This window comes from Megalopta genalis, chromosome 5 (genome assembly GCF_051020955.1).
Source record: "Megalopta genalis isolate 19385.01 chromosome 5, iyMegGena1_principal, whole genome shotgun sequence".
Lineage (NCBI taxonomy): Eukaryota > Metazoa > Arthropoda > Insecta > Hymenoptera > Halictidae > Megalopta > Megalopta genalis.
Genome location: NC_135017.1, coordinates 20,907,135 through 20,921,181, shown reverse-complemented (window position 1 = coordinate 20,921,181; position 14,047 = coordinate 20,907,135). Strand labels below are relative to the sequence as shown.

Genomic DNA, 14,047 nt, shown 5'->3' with positions numbered 1-14,047 from the left:
AGAGATGCTTTTATAAGATATAATTCATATTGTTGTTTGTACAGCACGTTAGTCACTATATATATATATTTCTTTTTTTTTCCAGAGAGTAACGTTGAACGATATACATTTCCCATTTAATAAAACTCTATTTTCTCGAGAAAGCGTTGTCTGTCATTGCGATCCATCGTCCACGATTTCTCGTCCGTGAAAAGGGGACCGTAATCGAAACTCGACACCGTATAGAGTTCATGATTCGTCGTGATCGAGCGTGATCGAGCCACCAGCTATTTACATGCAAAATCAGACCATCGGCGTAACCGAATAATATTCCGTTGTTCGTTGAATTATCTGTCTATCGTAACGAACGGTCAAAATACGATCAAGTGGACTATTAAATATATATACATATATGTATGTACGTATACATATGTATATATATTTATATTTGTATATATATTTATGTGTGTTCACGTAGCAACGTTATATCGGTAGTTTAGTAGGAACGGTTTTCTAAACTGAACATCGATCATGCGCCTTTACATTCGTTATATTGTCGTTATTTATTAAGTTCAAGAGAAGATAACTTACATCTGTTTGTGTGTGTGTGCTATAATACATACTATTTACAGATTCCCCAGATCTCACATACGCGGCGACGAAATCGATCGATCCTCCTCCCGGTTTTCCCTCTTGTTCACCCGTTTCGTTTATATTCTCGTTTCGATCGGCCGGCGGGGTGGGAGCAGTGCTTAGTAATCGGTACCCTCGGTATAATGTAACTTACACGTATCTTACGGCTATGTGTTTCATTGATCGGCTTCAGGACAAATGTTGTTTCTCCGTTCTTCCTCGAAACTCCTTCGTTGTGGTTACTAAACGTTAAAATTAGTCGTATAATACCATTAACATCTCTATGATAACTAGATACAAATTATACGCGACACATCGTTCCCCCATTCTTTTTTATCTCTCTCTCTCTCTCTCTCACTCTCCTCTCTCTCTCTCCCCCCCTTTTTTCGTTCTCGTGATTATGCGTTAACGTAAAGAGTTGGATCCGGGCTTTCGGATCGCACGTCCCGAGCCAATTTCAACGACTCGCGAGCGGTTCTCGCTTTTGCGATCACCGTGGAAACGGATCGACGCAAAGCACCCAGCTCTCGCGTTGCGCCCATTCGATTTTGGCCCGAACAGTCCGCTCAAACCCGAACGAACGACGATTGCAACCGGTTTTTGCTTTCGCGTAATCGCTGCTTCGCCGCCGCGGCATTCGTCGACCGTGCCTTCTACAGATCGATTAAATCGGAGACCGGCTGAATCGGTTGAATAAAATAGACAGGTTTACGGGTTCCTCGTATATTTCGACCACCATGTTTCTCCGTTTCTAATTAGATCGAATCGCTGTATTCGAGGGAGAAGCGACCGCCCGTTCCGTTCGAATGTACCCTCCGAAATACTGATTCGAATGATTGGATGATGCCGCGCGACGCCGTTGGAGATTGTTATACAAGATTAACGCGCGAGCAAGCGGCACGGCTCGAGCGAATTAGCAAAGAAGCATATAAAATCCGGCAGGAAATGAAAATGGCGTCGCTGAAATTTCGTTTCGCGACAGCTAAATCGCGATACCATTCGATCTCGAACTACAGTAATTTCTCCGTAATTCGCGTGATCAGATTGCGCGCAAAAATGAACAATTTAGGGAGAGGAGATGCGATTATTCGAGCCTCGCGGCTCGTTTTTATAGTTATTCACGCCCGAATCGTCGATTTTTGTGCGCGATCTGACCGCGAATTAGCGAGAAATTGTGCAACAACTCGGATCATAATTAACCTAATCGATGATACACGTCGGAAACGTTGCCGCCGATGCTAATCGATTTGTTGCTTCGACACGTTTCATCGAAAGACTCGACGAACGTCGCAACCATAAACGGCGTATGCGAGAACAATTTCGCAGGATCCGTGCAAACAAAAATTGCGCGAAGTTACATCGTTATCATTTTTATAAACAGAAGCTACCGTTCTGCAGCGTTCGCTTGATCGACGAGACCATCGCGGGCTCGATTAGGACCGCAACGAACTCCGAATACACCGGGTGACGCGAGAATAGGAAATCGTCGATTCGGAAACCAGGCAGCAAATGGATGAGCCGTGCTCGATAAACGGGGGCGCCGTCTTGAAATCGCAGGATCTTTGTTCACCAGGCGTCGGTCCAATCGATTGACAATCCGTGCGGTCGTAATGGAACGTCTATTTACTCGTAAAATATCTCGATCTGTTACATTAACATTACACGGACTAATGATATCTTCTCGTCGCTCCGTTCGACCGGTCGTTCTCTGCGAACGCGTTCCCCGTGCAACGAAAAACTCTCCGTGCGAACGGCGACGAAACGTCCGTTCGCCGCGAGCATAAGTACTTACGTTAATCGCCGGTCGTCTCTTCCTCCTTATCGTCCACGAGCGTGTCACGCGTGCTCTCTACGGTCCGGCGACGAGAAAGGAAACGCCGCGGACACAGAAATTCGCGTCTCGTCGCGTCAGCCGCCGAATGGAAAAAGCGGTGTCCCGACGCGACCGAGCGTAGAGATCGCGACGATCGTCCGGCGAACAGTACAAATTCATAAAAAATCGTCGAACGGCCCTTAATCTAGAGTCTCTAAGCTCAAGGTTTCGGAAGATGACGCGCGCGGCACGCGCGCGTTTCTGTTTTGTAAAACGTAGAAACATTCTAATCGCTCTCGCAACTGTTTTCCTTTTCCTTCTGGAAATCGCGATCTTCTTCATCGTCGTCGTCGTCGTCGTCGTCGTCGTCGACGTCGTCTACATTCGCTGTGCGTGACGCGAGCTTAAGATAGAACAACGGTCGCGAGTTCGCGGCGTTATTTCTCCCGGCTCGGCGGGGCCGCCGCGCCGATGGAAGCACTGGAAACGCTTTTGGAAACGGTTCGATTTCTTCGAGATCGCGGCGTTAAACATGGCCGCGGTTAGCTCACCGGTCTACAGTCTACGCTCTAGCAGCGTTCCGACCACGTTTCACAGGAGTTCACCGATGCACCGAGTGCAGCGAGCTCTCTTGAATTGTCTCCTGGCTCGCGAACGAAGGCGGACAGCTCGGGAAGAGAAGAAGCGCGAGCCCCGCGGCTCGTTTTCGTAGTCGCAAACAACCGTGACAACGAGCCGTGAATACAATAATCGGCAATAATCGTGTCTGCTTTTTCCAAATTGTCCATTCTTTGTTCGCGAGCCGACAACAATTGGCCGAGGAAGCGTCGCGCGTCCTCCGCGAGGAGATCCGTCTCTCGTTCGGCGATTCGAGTCGGTCGCTCGCGCGACGGACGACCGTTCGCCGACCGATTCCGCTAACAATTGATTAATTAATGTGCTCGAGCATGAAACGTAGGGAACCTAAGACCGCAGGGTGCCATTGTCGCGCCATTTGCTTCGGCAAATCCGTCTTCGATGCGCGTCCTTCCCGGGATACATATAAAAATCGCGTCGAAGATCCGACCTCCGTTCTGTATTCGTACGAAAACGAGCCGCCTATTTACAGATTCCGATAGGAGGCGAGCTCGGGACATTGTTCAGGGTGCAGCGGATCGCTGGGGATCAGATCGGCGCAGGAGATTCCTCGGCGACAGGCAAACTCTGTCCCGTTGATTCGATCACGTTCGCGCCATTCGAGCGCGATACGTTCGCGAGCTCCTAAATCTACCACGACGGTCATTTCGACCGGTTTTACAGTTTTTGTTTTGTTTTAAGATTGTTTACGCTGTAAAGGCTCTTTCGTCGGAAATGATCGAATCGATTTCGAAATTCGAGCGTCGATCCGTCGTTCCCTCCGTACAGCGTCGAGAAAGCGTGGAATTCTCGCGTGGAATATATAAATAGATAGCGAAGATTAGACCGCCGATTTTATGCGGAAGGTACGAGAATTGATAGAAACGATAAATAAATGTTAGATTGGCGTAAATGTTTCCTTCACGATTTGCGCGCTTAACGCTTTAATGGCCGCTCACGTAACACGTGTGTGATGCTTTAATTATTATGTAGGCGATTGCTTTGATAATTATCTCACGAAGGAAAAATATGAAATTTGTTGTATTAACACTAGATTTACGGAACCCGTCGAAATGACGGGTCACAGATTTTTTAATTTACAATTATTCATATCGTAAAGATACGTTTCTGAGTTATTTATTCAATTTGTATGTTACTTACGGCAAATGTTACAATAACCCTTGTTAAAAATCAGAATAAATGTCTTATTGTTACTTTTATCAACTAATATAAAACAGTTGTTTTTTATGTAAATCTAGTGTTAAATATGTCCTTATTGTTGTTCTTCCTTTCTGTTTTATGTGTATGTTCGCACATATTGAATTATTTAATTAATTTACATAAATATTTCCGCCTCCTGGCGACGTTCGACTGCGCAGACGAGCGGCCATTAAAGTATAATGATCGACAGGCAACATTATAAGCGTATCTACAAACAACGTCGCCATCTTTTCGTTGCTGTTTGACTTCTTTTACTACCGTTATTATCTCAACATTTTCTATTATTATCGATTATTAAGACAGCAAGCGCCTAATCGAATCTTGTTCCTTATTTTTGCGATCGGTGCACTCATTGTTTTGCATAAAGACCTGCAGTCTACGTGACGGTGCTGTCACAGAGGGAATGCATAGGATCTCTCCGCTCGGACGATCGCAACTCGAACAACCCGAGGATCAAGTGCTTCAAACTAAAACGGGTTGGTTCGTCTCACGAGTCAATGTTACTCGGACACGCGAATTCCAGGCCTCTCGGATTTTCTGTACATTGTTCACCGGATCCTTGATTTAGCGTCCTAGATCGATACAACATCGATGTATCGAGAGGACTGTTTCCGAATCCGAAGGCCGCGCGAAACCCGCCCGAAGATTAGGTTCGCCCGCGTCAAGGAACTCTTTGTTTTGGAACTCTTCGCGATTAAATCGCGCATCGAAGTGATCTTCGTTAATATCAGATCGGAAGATGTGATTGAACAGAATTTACAAAATGATTTCGAGCGGCGACGAGAAAAATTCGGCGAAAAATTCTGCGTCGAGACGAATTCAACGATTTACAGTGTAATTTCTCGCTAATTCGCGCTCAGATTTGCGCATAAAAGAGGGCAATTTGCCGCGAGGCTCGAATAATCGAATCTCCACTTCCAAAATTGTCCGCTTTTTAGCGCAATCTGAGCGCGATTTAGGGAGAACTTTGTATACACCGTGATATTCTTCGGAAGCGAATAAACTATTTTCGCTCTGACAGATACAAAGCAACGAAATCTATCGAAATCTATGTTCGGAACACTCGTTCGAACAGCCCTTGTACTTCCGGGAAATATAGGGTCCCTGAGATCATTCGAAGCAACTTTTTCCTTTACAAAAATGTTCTCCGAGGCTTCGTTTGCGAGTTATCAACGATAAACACTGACCAATGAGGTGCGAGCTCGGCTGGCGCGTGGCGATCGAGCCAACGAGCAGTCGCCGCCTAGTTCCGCCTCCCGCCAGCCGAGCTCGCCTCTCATTGGCCACTGTTTTTCCTCGATAACTCGCAAACGAAGCCGCGGATCGCATTTTCGCTGAGGAAAAAGTTGCTTGATATAACCTCGCGAACCTCTCCGTGCCATAATTTTGGGACAAAGAAAAGGCGTGGCGGCAAGTGAACCGAACAAGAAATTTCGTAAATCGTGAATCATTGAACCAGTTTGCCTATCGCCGGAGAGGATCCCCGCGGGTCGCGCGGCTTCAGTGGAGAGTTTTGCCTCGCAGCTGCTCGGAGATCGGCGACAGCTTCACGATGTCGGCGTGAATCTCGGCGGACGGCGTCTCGTCCAGCTCGATGAGACTGGCGTTGGAGCCGGTCGACGACGGCACCACGAACTCGTCGAGGAAGTCGAAGGAGGCCACAGCTTCGCGTTCCTTGTCCCCGTATCTGACGAAGAAGTCGTCGCCCCGACCGATGATCGACGGCCTGGACGAGCCCCAGGTTGACGGCAGTCGCAGCACACGGTGTGCCTGGGCCGCCGATGCTGAGAAACCAAGCGCAGCGGGTCAACATGCCTCAGACCTCACTTGATCTCTTTTCTCTCTCTTCCTATACCGGCTCTAGCAGACACAGAGTAGCTCGGCTTAGCACTCTCACACGTATTCACCGCCCCTCTCTCTCGTTCTCTCTCTCCCTCACTCGTCTCTGTCGTAGCTTTTACGTATTTTGTCTTTTTTTTGTTTGTTTGTTTGTTTCGAATCTTTTTTCTCGTTTATCCGTACTTAGTTACTTTTTTTGTTCGTTTTTTTTTTTGTTATCCGTTCCGTTACATTTTCGTCCAACTATCCCGTCCGTCCCTTTCTCCGCCCTTCGTCGACACCGTCGTGCAACACATGCGCGTCAGTTAACTTCTCTCGTGGATCGTCTCCCCTTCTCAACCGAGATTAGAGTCGCATTGGCTGGCACTCGACCACGTGTGCGCGAGTAATTAGAGAAGACCGCGGATCTTTAGGCGAACTTGCGGGGCGCGACTTATTGCTCGGAACGCGATCGCCGGCGCTTCTCGTTTCGCAATCTCCTGCGAGCTAACGCGACGCAGACTAACGCGAACGATGATCGGCGGACCGCGGATTTTATTTGTTCGCGACGGAAAGGAGTTGGGCGCAATTTTACGCAGCAAAGGGATGAAACGAATCTCAAGATCTCTGTGCCTATCATTTTCGGTCTACTTGAACGATTCGAGCGAAAGCGGGCTCGCCCCGTTTAGTTTCAACGTTTCGCAATCGACAATTTCTATCTTAAAATCCGCAGTCTGATGACTGTACGATCGCTGTTGATGCCGGCAGATAAAAAACGTCGCCTAAAGATCCGCAGTCTGGTAGAATCAGCTTCAAGCGCGTTCGCTATCGTCGCTCGAACTCGAAGGCCGAAACAGTGAATCCAGTAGGAAAACAACCGAACCAAGTGTTCGTTGCACGCCGAAGATGCGACCAGAACTGCGAAATGAATTCTTGTCCCCACTGGATGCATCGTCTCGTCGTCTTCGAGTGTTCGCGCAGCGATGTCCAACTACGTTGGAACGAACGTGTAACGTGATCGTTTCTGCGATAGAAATGCAACGGTAACGAACGCGTCGAGGGAAAGGGTGGATTACATTGTTTCATCGTCGCGAACATCAACGAGCACTACTCGTCCGCTACGATTGATGCGACACGACTGGAGGAAATGAAGTTTGTGTTAGACATTGCAAGACGATGGCGGAGACGTGTTGGCCGTTCAAGGGCTGCGACCGTTGCTCGTTTAGTTCCTCGTTATCTTCTCGTTATCCTTGTTCTATACGATCTTATCCTCGTCGCAAGATTTCGCTGTCGCGTCTCGTCGCGGCCTTGAACCGCCAACAGTTTCTGGTCCAGGTGGAGGGTACGATTCGTGTTAACACAGAGCTCGAGAGAAACAGCGAAATAGTAGAGGTATCATGATGATGAAGAACAGCGAGAACGTTGTGTATAACGGTCGAGCGCCCGCCAATGGTATTTAGACAGTACCGAATCTTATACATGTAGAATGAGAGAGAAAGTAACTGTTTTATTCCGACCTTCGACGCAATTCCTCGGGGCACTTTCGAAACGGTTCGCGCGCAATTGTTCGCGCGTAGCGAACAATGCAACGCGCGCGAAACGCGTCAGCGCAAGAATTCTCCGTCGGAGACCATGAGCGACGAGCTAAGAGAGTAAAAAAAAAACAACAAAAAAACACAAACAGAACAATCGTCGAGAGATATAGTTGTGTAGTGTAGACAGACGCGTTCCTGAAAGGCCTACGGAATCGTGGAATTGCGTGAAGGCGACCGACAGCGAATTCGTTCTAATACGTCTTCTTGTTAATAATCTGTTAGTAAGCCAATGGAAAATCCGTTGTTGCCGTACAGTTCACAGTTGGAATGTAGGTCCCGGCGGAACGATTCCTCCCAAACTGGCATGTCGGTTACAGAAACTGATCGTCACTAAGCCGAACTACGTAGCTTTTCTTGTGACAATCAAAGCACACCGCGTAGGAGCTACCATCTGAACAGAAAACGTGGAAAAGGCTATGTACAGCGAGGGCTACTCTAGCGTTCGTGTTTCTGTGCGTGTTTTCTGTGTGTGCGTGTGTGTGTGTGTCTGTGTGTTCGGTTTCATTTTATTCGTGACTGTACAGGAGACGGTGTTAACCCTTTGCGCTCGAGTGCGAACCTTTGCGACTCCGAGTCGCCGTTCAAAACTGTTGTGTCACGTTTCAAAATAATTTTATTAAATTATTATTATCATAATATATAATAATAATAATATATATATTATTATTTATATATATTTATATAATATAATATTATTATATTATATATATTATTATAATATTATATTTATATAATATAATAAATATTTATTATATTAATATATATATATATATAATATAATATAATATAATATAATAATATGCTGTGCGAGCTGTGTTACAATAATAATATATATAATATATAATATATATATAATTATCATAATCATAATTAATCATATAAATATTATATATATATTATTAAATTATATTTAAAGAACTGTTGAAAGCGTAATTGTTGCACGAGTCGCAAAATTCAATTTCATATGTTCATAATTAGATTCTATAAAATGGAAATATCGCGGGTCACTAAAAGTATTTTAAATTGTGTGTTAATTTGGCTTCGAGTGCAAAGGGTTAATCGTCAACGGTCGTAACGTGTTAACAAAGTTAGTGCAGAGCCCACGCTAACATACGCGCCACGTTCTACAATTGTCTTCGGTTCGCCGAACGATTTTCGTTTAAATTATTTGGAATTTCTTTCGCATTAAATCTACCGAGAGAGGGAGAGAGAGAGAGAGAGAGAGAGAGAGAGAGAGAGAGAGAGAGAGAGAGAGAGAGAGAGAAAGAGAGAGGGAACTCTAATCTGCAATTAATCTATATTATTTTATAACGACGAAAAGACCTTTTAACCTGTTATTTCTGATTAAAAAGTTTTTGCCTCGATTAAGAAGTATCCTCAATTATTTTCTCTGAAGAATTTCTTTCAATTGCAGCATCTTCGTATCAAAAATCGTAAAAATTCATCTTGACCGGCTCGGTAGATTTATCGTCGAGAAATACGACAAGACCGTTCAGCAAACCTAGAATTCACGTTCTCTGTACTCTGCTAGGGTCGAAGAGATCTCGTTGCATTGGGTTACGCAGCCCCCAATCGACGCATTTCGATGATCGTATTTCGCGCGAGTACGAGACGAGCTTTTCAGACGGACAATTAAACGAACCGAATGCTCGCGAATTAGTTCGATGATATAGCGTATGGTGTAGCGTATATTAGCGTGATTCTTGCCATGTTTGTTAGTGGATGTTATATACTGAGATGTGAGAAGCGGAAGCGAGTCTCTCATACTTCATTCACGAAACAAGATTGTGGAAAGATGTGTTGCCGTTCGGTAGCACCGAGGTTCCCGTATAACAATGACAGAGGAACAAGCGTTTAATGAATGATCGACGTTTACCACGATAAATATGTATGTAGAGACACACACACAGAGAGAGATTCTACGGGATCGTCGATTGAAGATAACAAATGTATGTATGTATGTAACTCGTGACCATGGATCCAAAATTGTGTTTGGAAATTGATACTGTCGAACACATCTCGACAACAGTGTTAAGCGGAAGGTACAGTAATTGGAGGATATAGAATATATCAGAGTGGTGTGCAAGATTGGACAGAAGAGATGCCCTCGGACAAGAGGGGATCCTTTAGCAAATACCTTTTTTCTGACGTCGGTGTCGGTGGAGTCTGTGCAAGTGACGGTAATCCGGTGGTTCATCCCCCGAGTCACTTCCGGCTGATCCGCTGCTCGATGCCGCCGATGAACTTTCGCTGCTTGCTAGCATCACGTCTAAAAGATTGGCTCTTGCCTGCGGATACAGAACTTTGTGAATAACTGTTCTGTTCTTAGTGGTAGACGTTTCTTTAATCCTCGCACGCGGAATGACTTTCTTAACAATGAATTCATCGAGCAGGTCGAAACGAGCTGTTTCCACATTTCTGATTTTGAAGTTAACCCGTTGCACTCGAGGGGTGTCGAATTTGTTTATACAGGGTGTTCCGCAATTATTTTAACAGCCGAAAATGAGGGATAGCTGAGGTCATTTGAAGTAACTTTTCCCTTTAATCACCGAAGATCTTGACACAAGGAGATCAATCAAGTACTATTTTCAGCAAAAATTGTACTTATTGAATTTTGAAACCCTCGACCTGCTCGATTTTTGTGCTGTCACCCCGGAGAGCATTATATGATCAAAGAATATTTCTTTCGACTTACTTTGTTGACTTTTGGCTTTCGTACACGAATTTGCCCGATTTCTAGACCGCGGATCATTATGCAAAATAACAGTTCTCCAAGAGGATCGTAGGAAACAGAAATTAAATACGAATAAATTGTCTTTTATAATAATTTTGACAAGATCATTAAATTAGTATTAGTATCATTAAAAATGCTTCTTGCGTCCTCATAATTTTACATGTCAAGCTACTCGTTGTAGCATTTGTTCCCGCAAATGTTGCATGAAATCCGCAGTCGATTTTGCATGAAATCCGCCGATTTCAGCTTACTTTTGGGTCGGTGAAGTCAATGTCTCGTTCAACGTGAACCCATCCAGTTGGACAGCAGCAAGCGAGGTCCAATTTCTCGAGCGGCACCTGGGTATCTTGCATTAGGGTCTCCTCGCCCTTCCTGATCATTCGATTCAGTTCGTCTATCACGTCCTTCGACGTGGCACGTTCGTGGAAGCTCAGTGATCGATTCCTGCCCTCGATCAATAGGGGTGCTCTCGCTGGACTGACCTGCTCGCCGTAAAATCCACCGTGTGACAACGGCAACACAACCATTCGCCAGTCGTTCGATCACAAAATTACCGAATCTCTCTCCAAAGAGCATTGAATTTTGGACTCGACAACTGTCGACGACTATCTCGACGCAAAGTCAATCGTTCTGGGTGAAGGTTAAGCTCGATGAAAGCGGTTTTGGAGAGCGAGGTAACTTCGAATGAAACAGACTATACATAGCAGGACTTACAACCGTGCTAGGTGTAGAGGAAGTAGCCGCCTCCTCGTCTTCTTCGGGAACGGCTCCCAGTTCTGATGGCGCCACCGTGGTGTAAGAGACGCCCCCGTTGCAAGCCACTGCACTGATTATTCTCTCCTCGGGTGCCAATGAGGGCACAGGTATCTGATCCAGCAGATCGTCGTTGCTGCTCGCCTCGACGGCATTCTCACGGCGACTGTTCTCATGATCGACGGATGTCTCGACGTCGGTGTACGCCGTGTCCGCTCCACAGTCCTCCTTGCTTCTAGCCTCGTCGAGGACTACTTCGAAAGCGAATCATTTTTATTTCATGCCGAACGCATCGTTTCTTAAGATTATCACGCCAATAAGGGGATCAGGAACTTTGACACTGAACCTACTCTGCTAATCGAAATGTCCAGTCTCGCATTTTTTACTTAAAACTTAGTGAAATTCTGAAGACTGTCTCGTAGAACAGATTTTGCAGATTTGAAAGAGCTTTTGCTTTCACTGAATAGATAAGGGTTCGAAGTAAGTAAAATAAAAGAACAGAATAAATATCTGATAAAAGAAAAACAAGATAAAAGTGCGATAAAATGTCCGATAAAATGTCTGATAAAATGTCTGATAAGAAAACGGAAGTTATTTACGAGCTAATAAAAATGGCGAAAGGTCTCGATAAATTCAGTCTGGACATTTTTCTGAAGTCAGTCAGCTGTTTACAGCTCGGTAGCCTCAGTGTCGGAGCGAATAACAGAGCAGATAACGAACCTTCGGTCGTCAAAGACGCGTTGTTCTGCTCCAGAAGGTTGCTAGGCAGCTCGGCTAGATACATCTGTTGTTCAGCGATGAAGGACAAAACGCTCTGCAGGGCTTGCTCCCGGTCTGGCGGCGGTCTTCCGCTTCTCGACGACGTGCTGGCCAAGCTCTTTGTGCTCTCGAACTTTACCAGCCTGTAGAAGTCTCTGGTGAAGTCGGTGCCGATCGATGGCGATTCTGGGTCGTCGCTGCAGCCGGATAACGCCGCGGACGATCTCTTGCTCGAATTCTCCAGCGCACCGTCCTCGCTGCTCCAAGAAGCTCCGGGACTCGTGGCGTATGGCCACGATCCGGTCGTTCTTGCGTCCATTAAGAGCGCGACCTGCGCGACAAGATATGTTAAAACGGTGTATTTCGAGGTGACGGAGGAATCGACGTCGAGGAACTTCTGCGAGATCGTGAGCAACGGAAATGTTGCACAATAATCCACAATTTTCCTTCAACTTGTGTTTAAAAATGGAGAATTCGTTTCATTTTTATAATCGCCGATTGTCAACAATTATAAGAACGAGGCGCAAGGCTCGAATAATCTCCTCTTCCCAAATTATACATTTTTGTGCGCGATCTGTGCGTCAATTAGGAAGAATTTACTGCAATTATACTGCAGATTTTATGCATTTACGAGAAGAACGATTTAGATGTAATTTAAAATAGTAAAGAGATCGAAAGAATTAAAGAGTATAATTATAAGCAGGGATTGTGAGGTTCCTGAAGTGATTTGAAGCAACTTTTTCCTTTGCAACAATTTTCTCCGAGGCATCGTTCACGAGTTATTAACGAAAAACACTGGCCAATGAGAGGCGAGCTCGGCTGGCGCGAGGCAACCGCGCTAACGACCGCCCAGTTCCGCTGATTGGCTCGGCCCCGCCTCGCGCCAGCCGAGCTCGCCTCTCACTGGTCACCGTTTTTCGTTAATAACCCGAAAACGAAGCCTCGGATTGCATTTTCGCTGAGGAAAAAGTGACTTCAATTGACCTCGGGAACCTCTCGGCACCATAATTTTGGGACACCCTGTCGCGGCTGGGTGCAGTCGCAGTCTACGTTTCGCCTCGAGGGAATTGACCGTGGGAGAAGAATAGGGGAAGCAATATTTAGAGAGGATCTCGGTGTCTGGAGTAATATCAATTGCGTTCAGTTTATTCCGTAACAACACACCAATTCTCCACCGGTTCTATCAGCAAGGTAACTGGCGCCATTCCATAAGCATTCGTTCGCGTCCTCTTCCAATTCCAGGGGATTATGCTCCTTGATTGCAGGGAGGGCGGGGGTGGTGGTGGCGGCGGCGGGCTCCTTCCATACCATGGATTCATTTTGAACAAGGTCCTCGGTGGACAACGAGAAACTCCAATCTTCCAGTTCCGCTCTGTCGTATTCCAACTCGAGGAGATCCCGATGTTGTTGAGCACTCCTACTGTCGTCCAACCTGAAATTTATCTCGCCGTTTAATCGGTGCCGCGATCGTGTTCTTCTTTAAATTGAACACGCTAACGGGGCCCCGACCTCTCGCCGACCCTTGAGGTTTCTTTTATCCGGCGAGAATTCAATTTCGCTCCCTTATCTCCCGTACACAAATTGCATTGATACCTACCGCGGCTAGACACCCAGGGGTTCCGAAATTATTTAAAGACGTACTTACAGGCCTCGGGAGGGATTAGATGCAACGTTGCAAGCGATTCAAAACGCGGACTCTCTGTTTTATCGGCGATTTGATCTTGTTAACCGTTATGCTTAACAACCCTTCATATTTATTGCCCCTCGGAAGGGCTCCTCGAGTTATTAACCGTTTACTTAACCCTTTACGATCGGACGTAAGCTTGGAACGCCACTTTCGTTCAGACCATGTTATTTGCCTGAGGATCTCTATGCTTATTATTATGCTTATTCTTATGTTTCGTAAGAAGTAGAATAGGCTTCTATTTTATGACGCATATTGTTCAATGTCTAATGTTTATTTTGCAATGTTTATCGTCTTCTGCAAGATTGATTTTATACAATGTATTGCTCGAAGATGTAAGAATAGAGGATTCAAACTATCTCTAACAAAACTTGAACAATTTTCGTTTAAACAGTTAATTGGTAGATGTCCTAATTATCAAGAAATTCAATTGAATTTGCCAA

At 45.6% G+C, this 14,047-nt stretch overlaps 1 protein-coding gene across 9 annotated transcripts in view; it reads right to left on the bottom strand.

The window, feature by feature from the left end:
• Window positions 1-523: 523 nt before the first annotated feature.
• The window catches only part of LOC117219772 (uncharacterized), a 536,896-nt gene continuing 523,372 nt past the window's right edge, over window positions 524-14,047 (bottom strand). For 4 of the 9 annotated variants that reach the window (XM_076522477.1, XM_076522476.1, XM_076522479.1 and 1 more), the window contains 6 exons: window positions 13,085-13,352; window positions 11,882-12,251; window positions 11,123-11,415; window positions 10,660-10,890; window positions 9,812-9,962; window positions 524-6,045 (listed from right to left, as the gene is read on the bottom strand). In XM_076522477.1, coding sequence (XP_076378592.1) covers window positions 5,762-6,045; window positions 9,812-9,962; window positions 10,660-10,890; window positions 11,123-11,415; window positions 11,882-12,251; window positions 13,085-13,352 — 1,597 coding nt within the window. In that variant the 3' untranslated portion in view covers window positions 524-5,761. Of the gene's footprint in view, window positions 8,066-9,811; window positions 9,963-10,659; window positions 10,891-11,122; window positions 11,416-11,881; window positions 12,252-13,084; window positions 13,353-14,047 lie in introns of all 9 variants that reach the window. The other 5 variants (XR_013033574.1, XM_076522478.1, XM_033469196.2 and 2 more) reach the window with 5 other exon arrangements.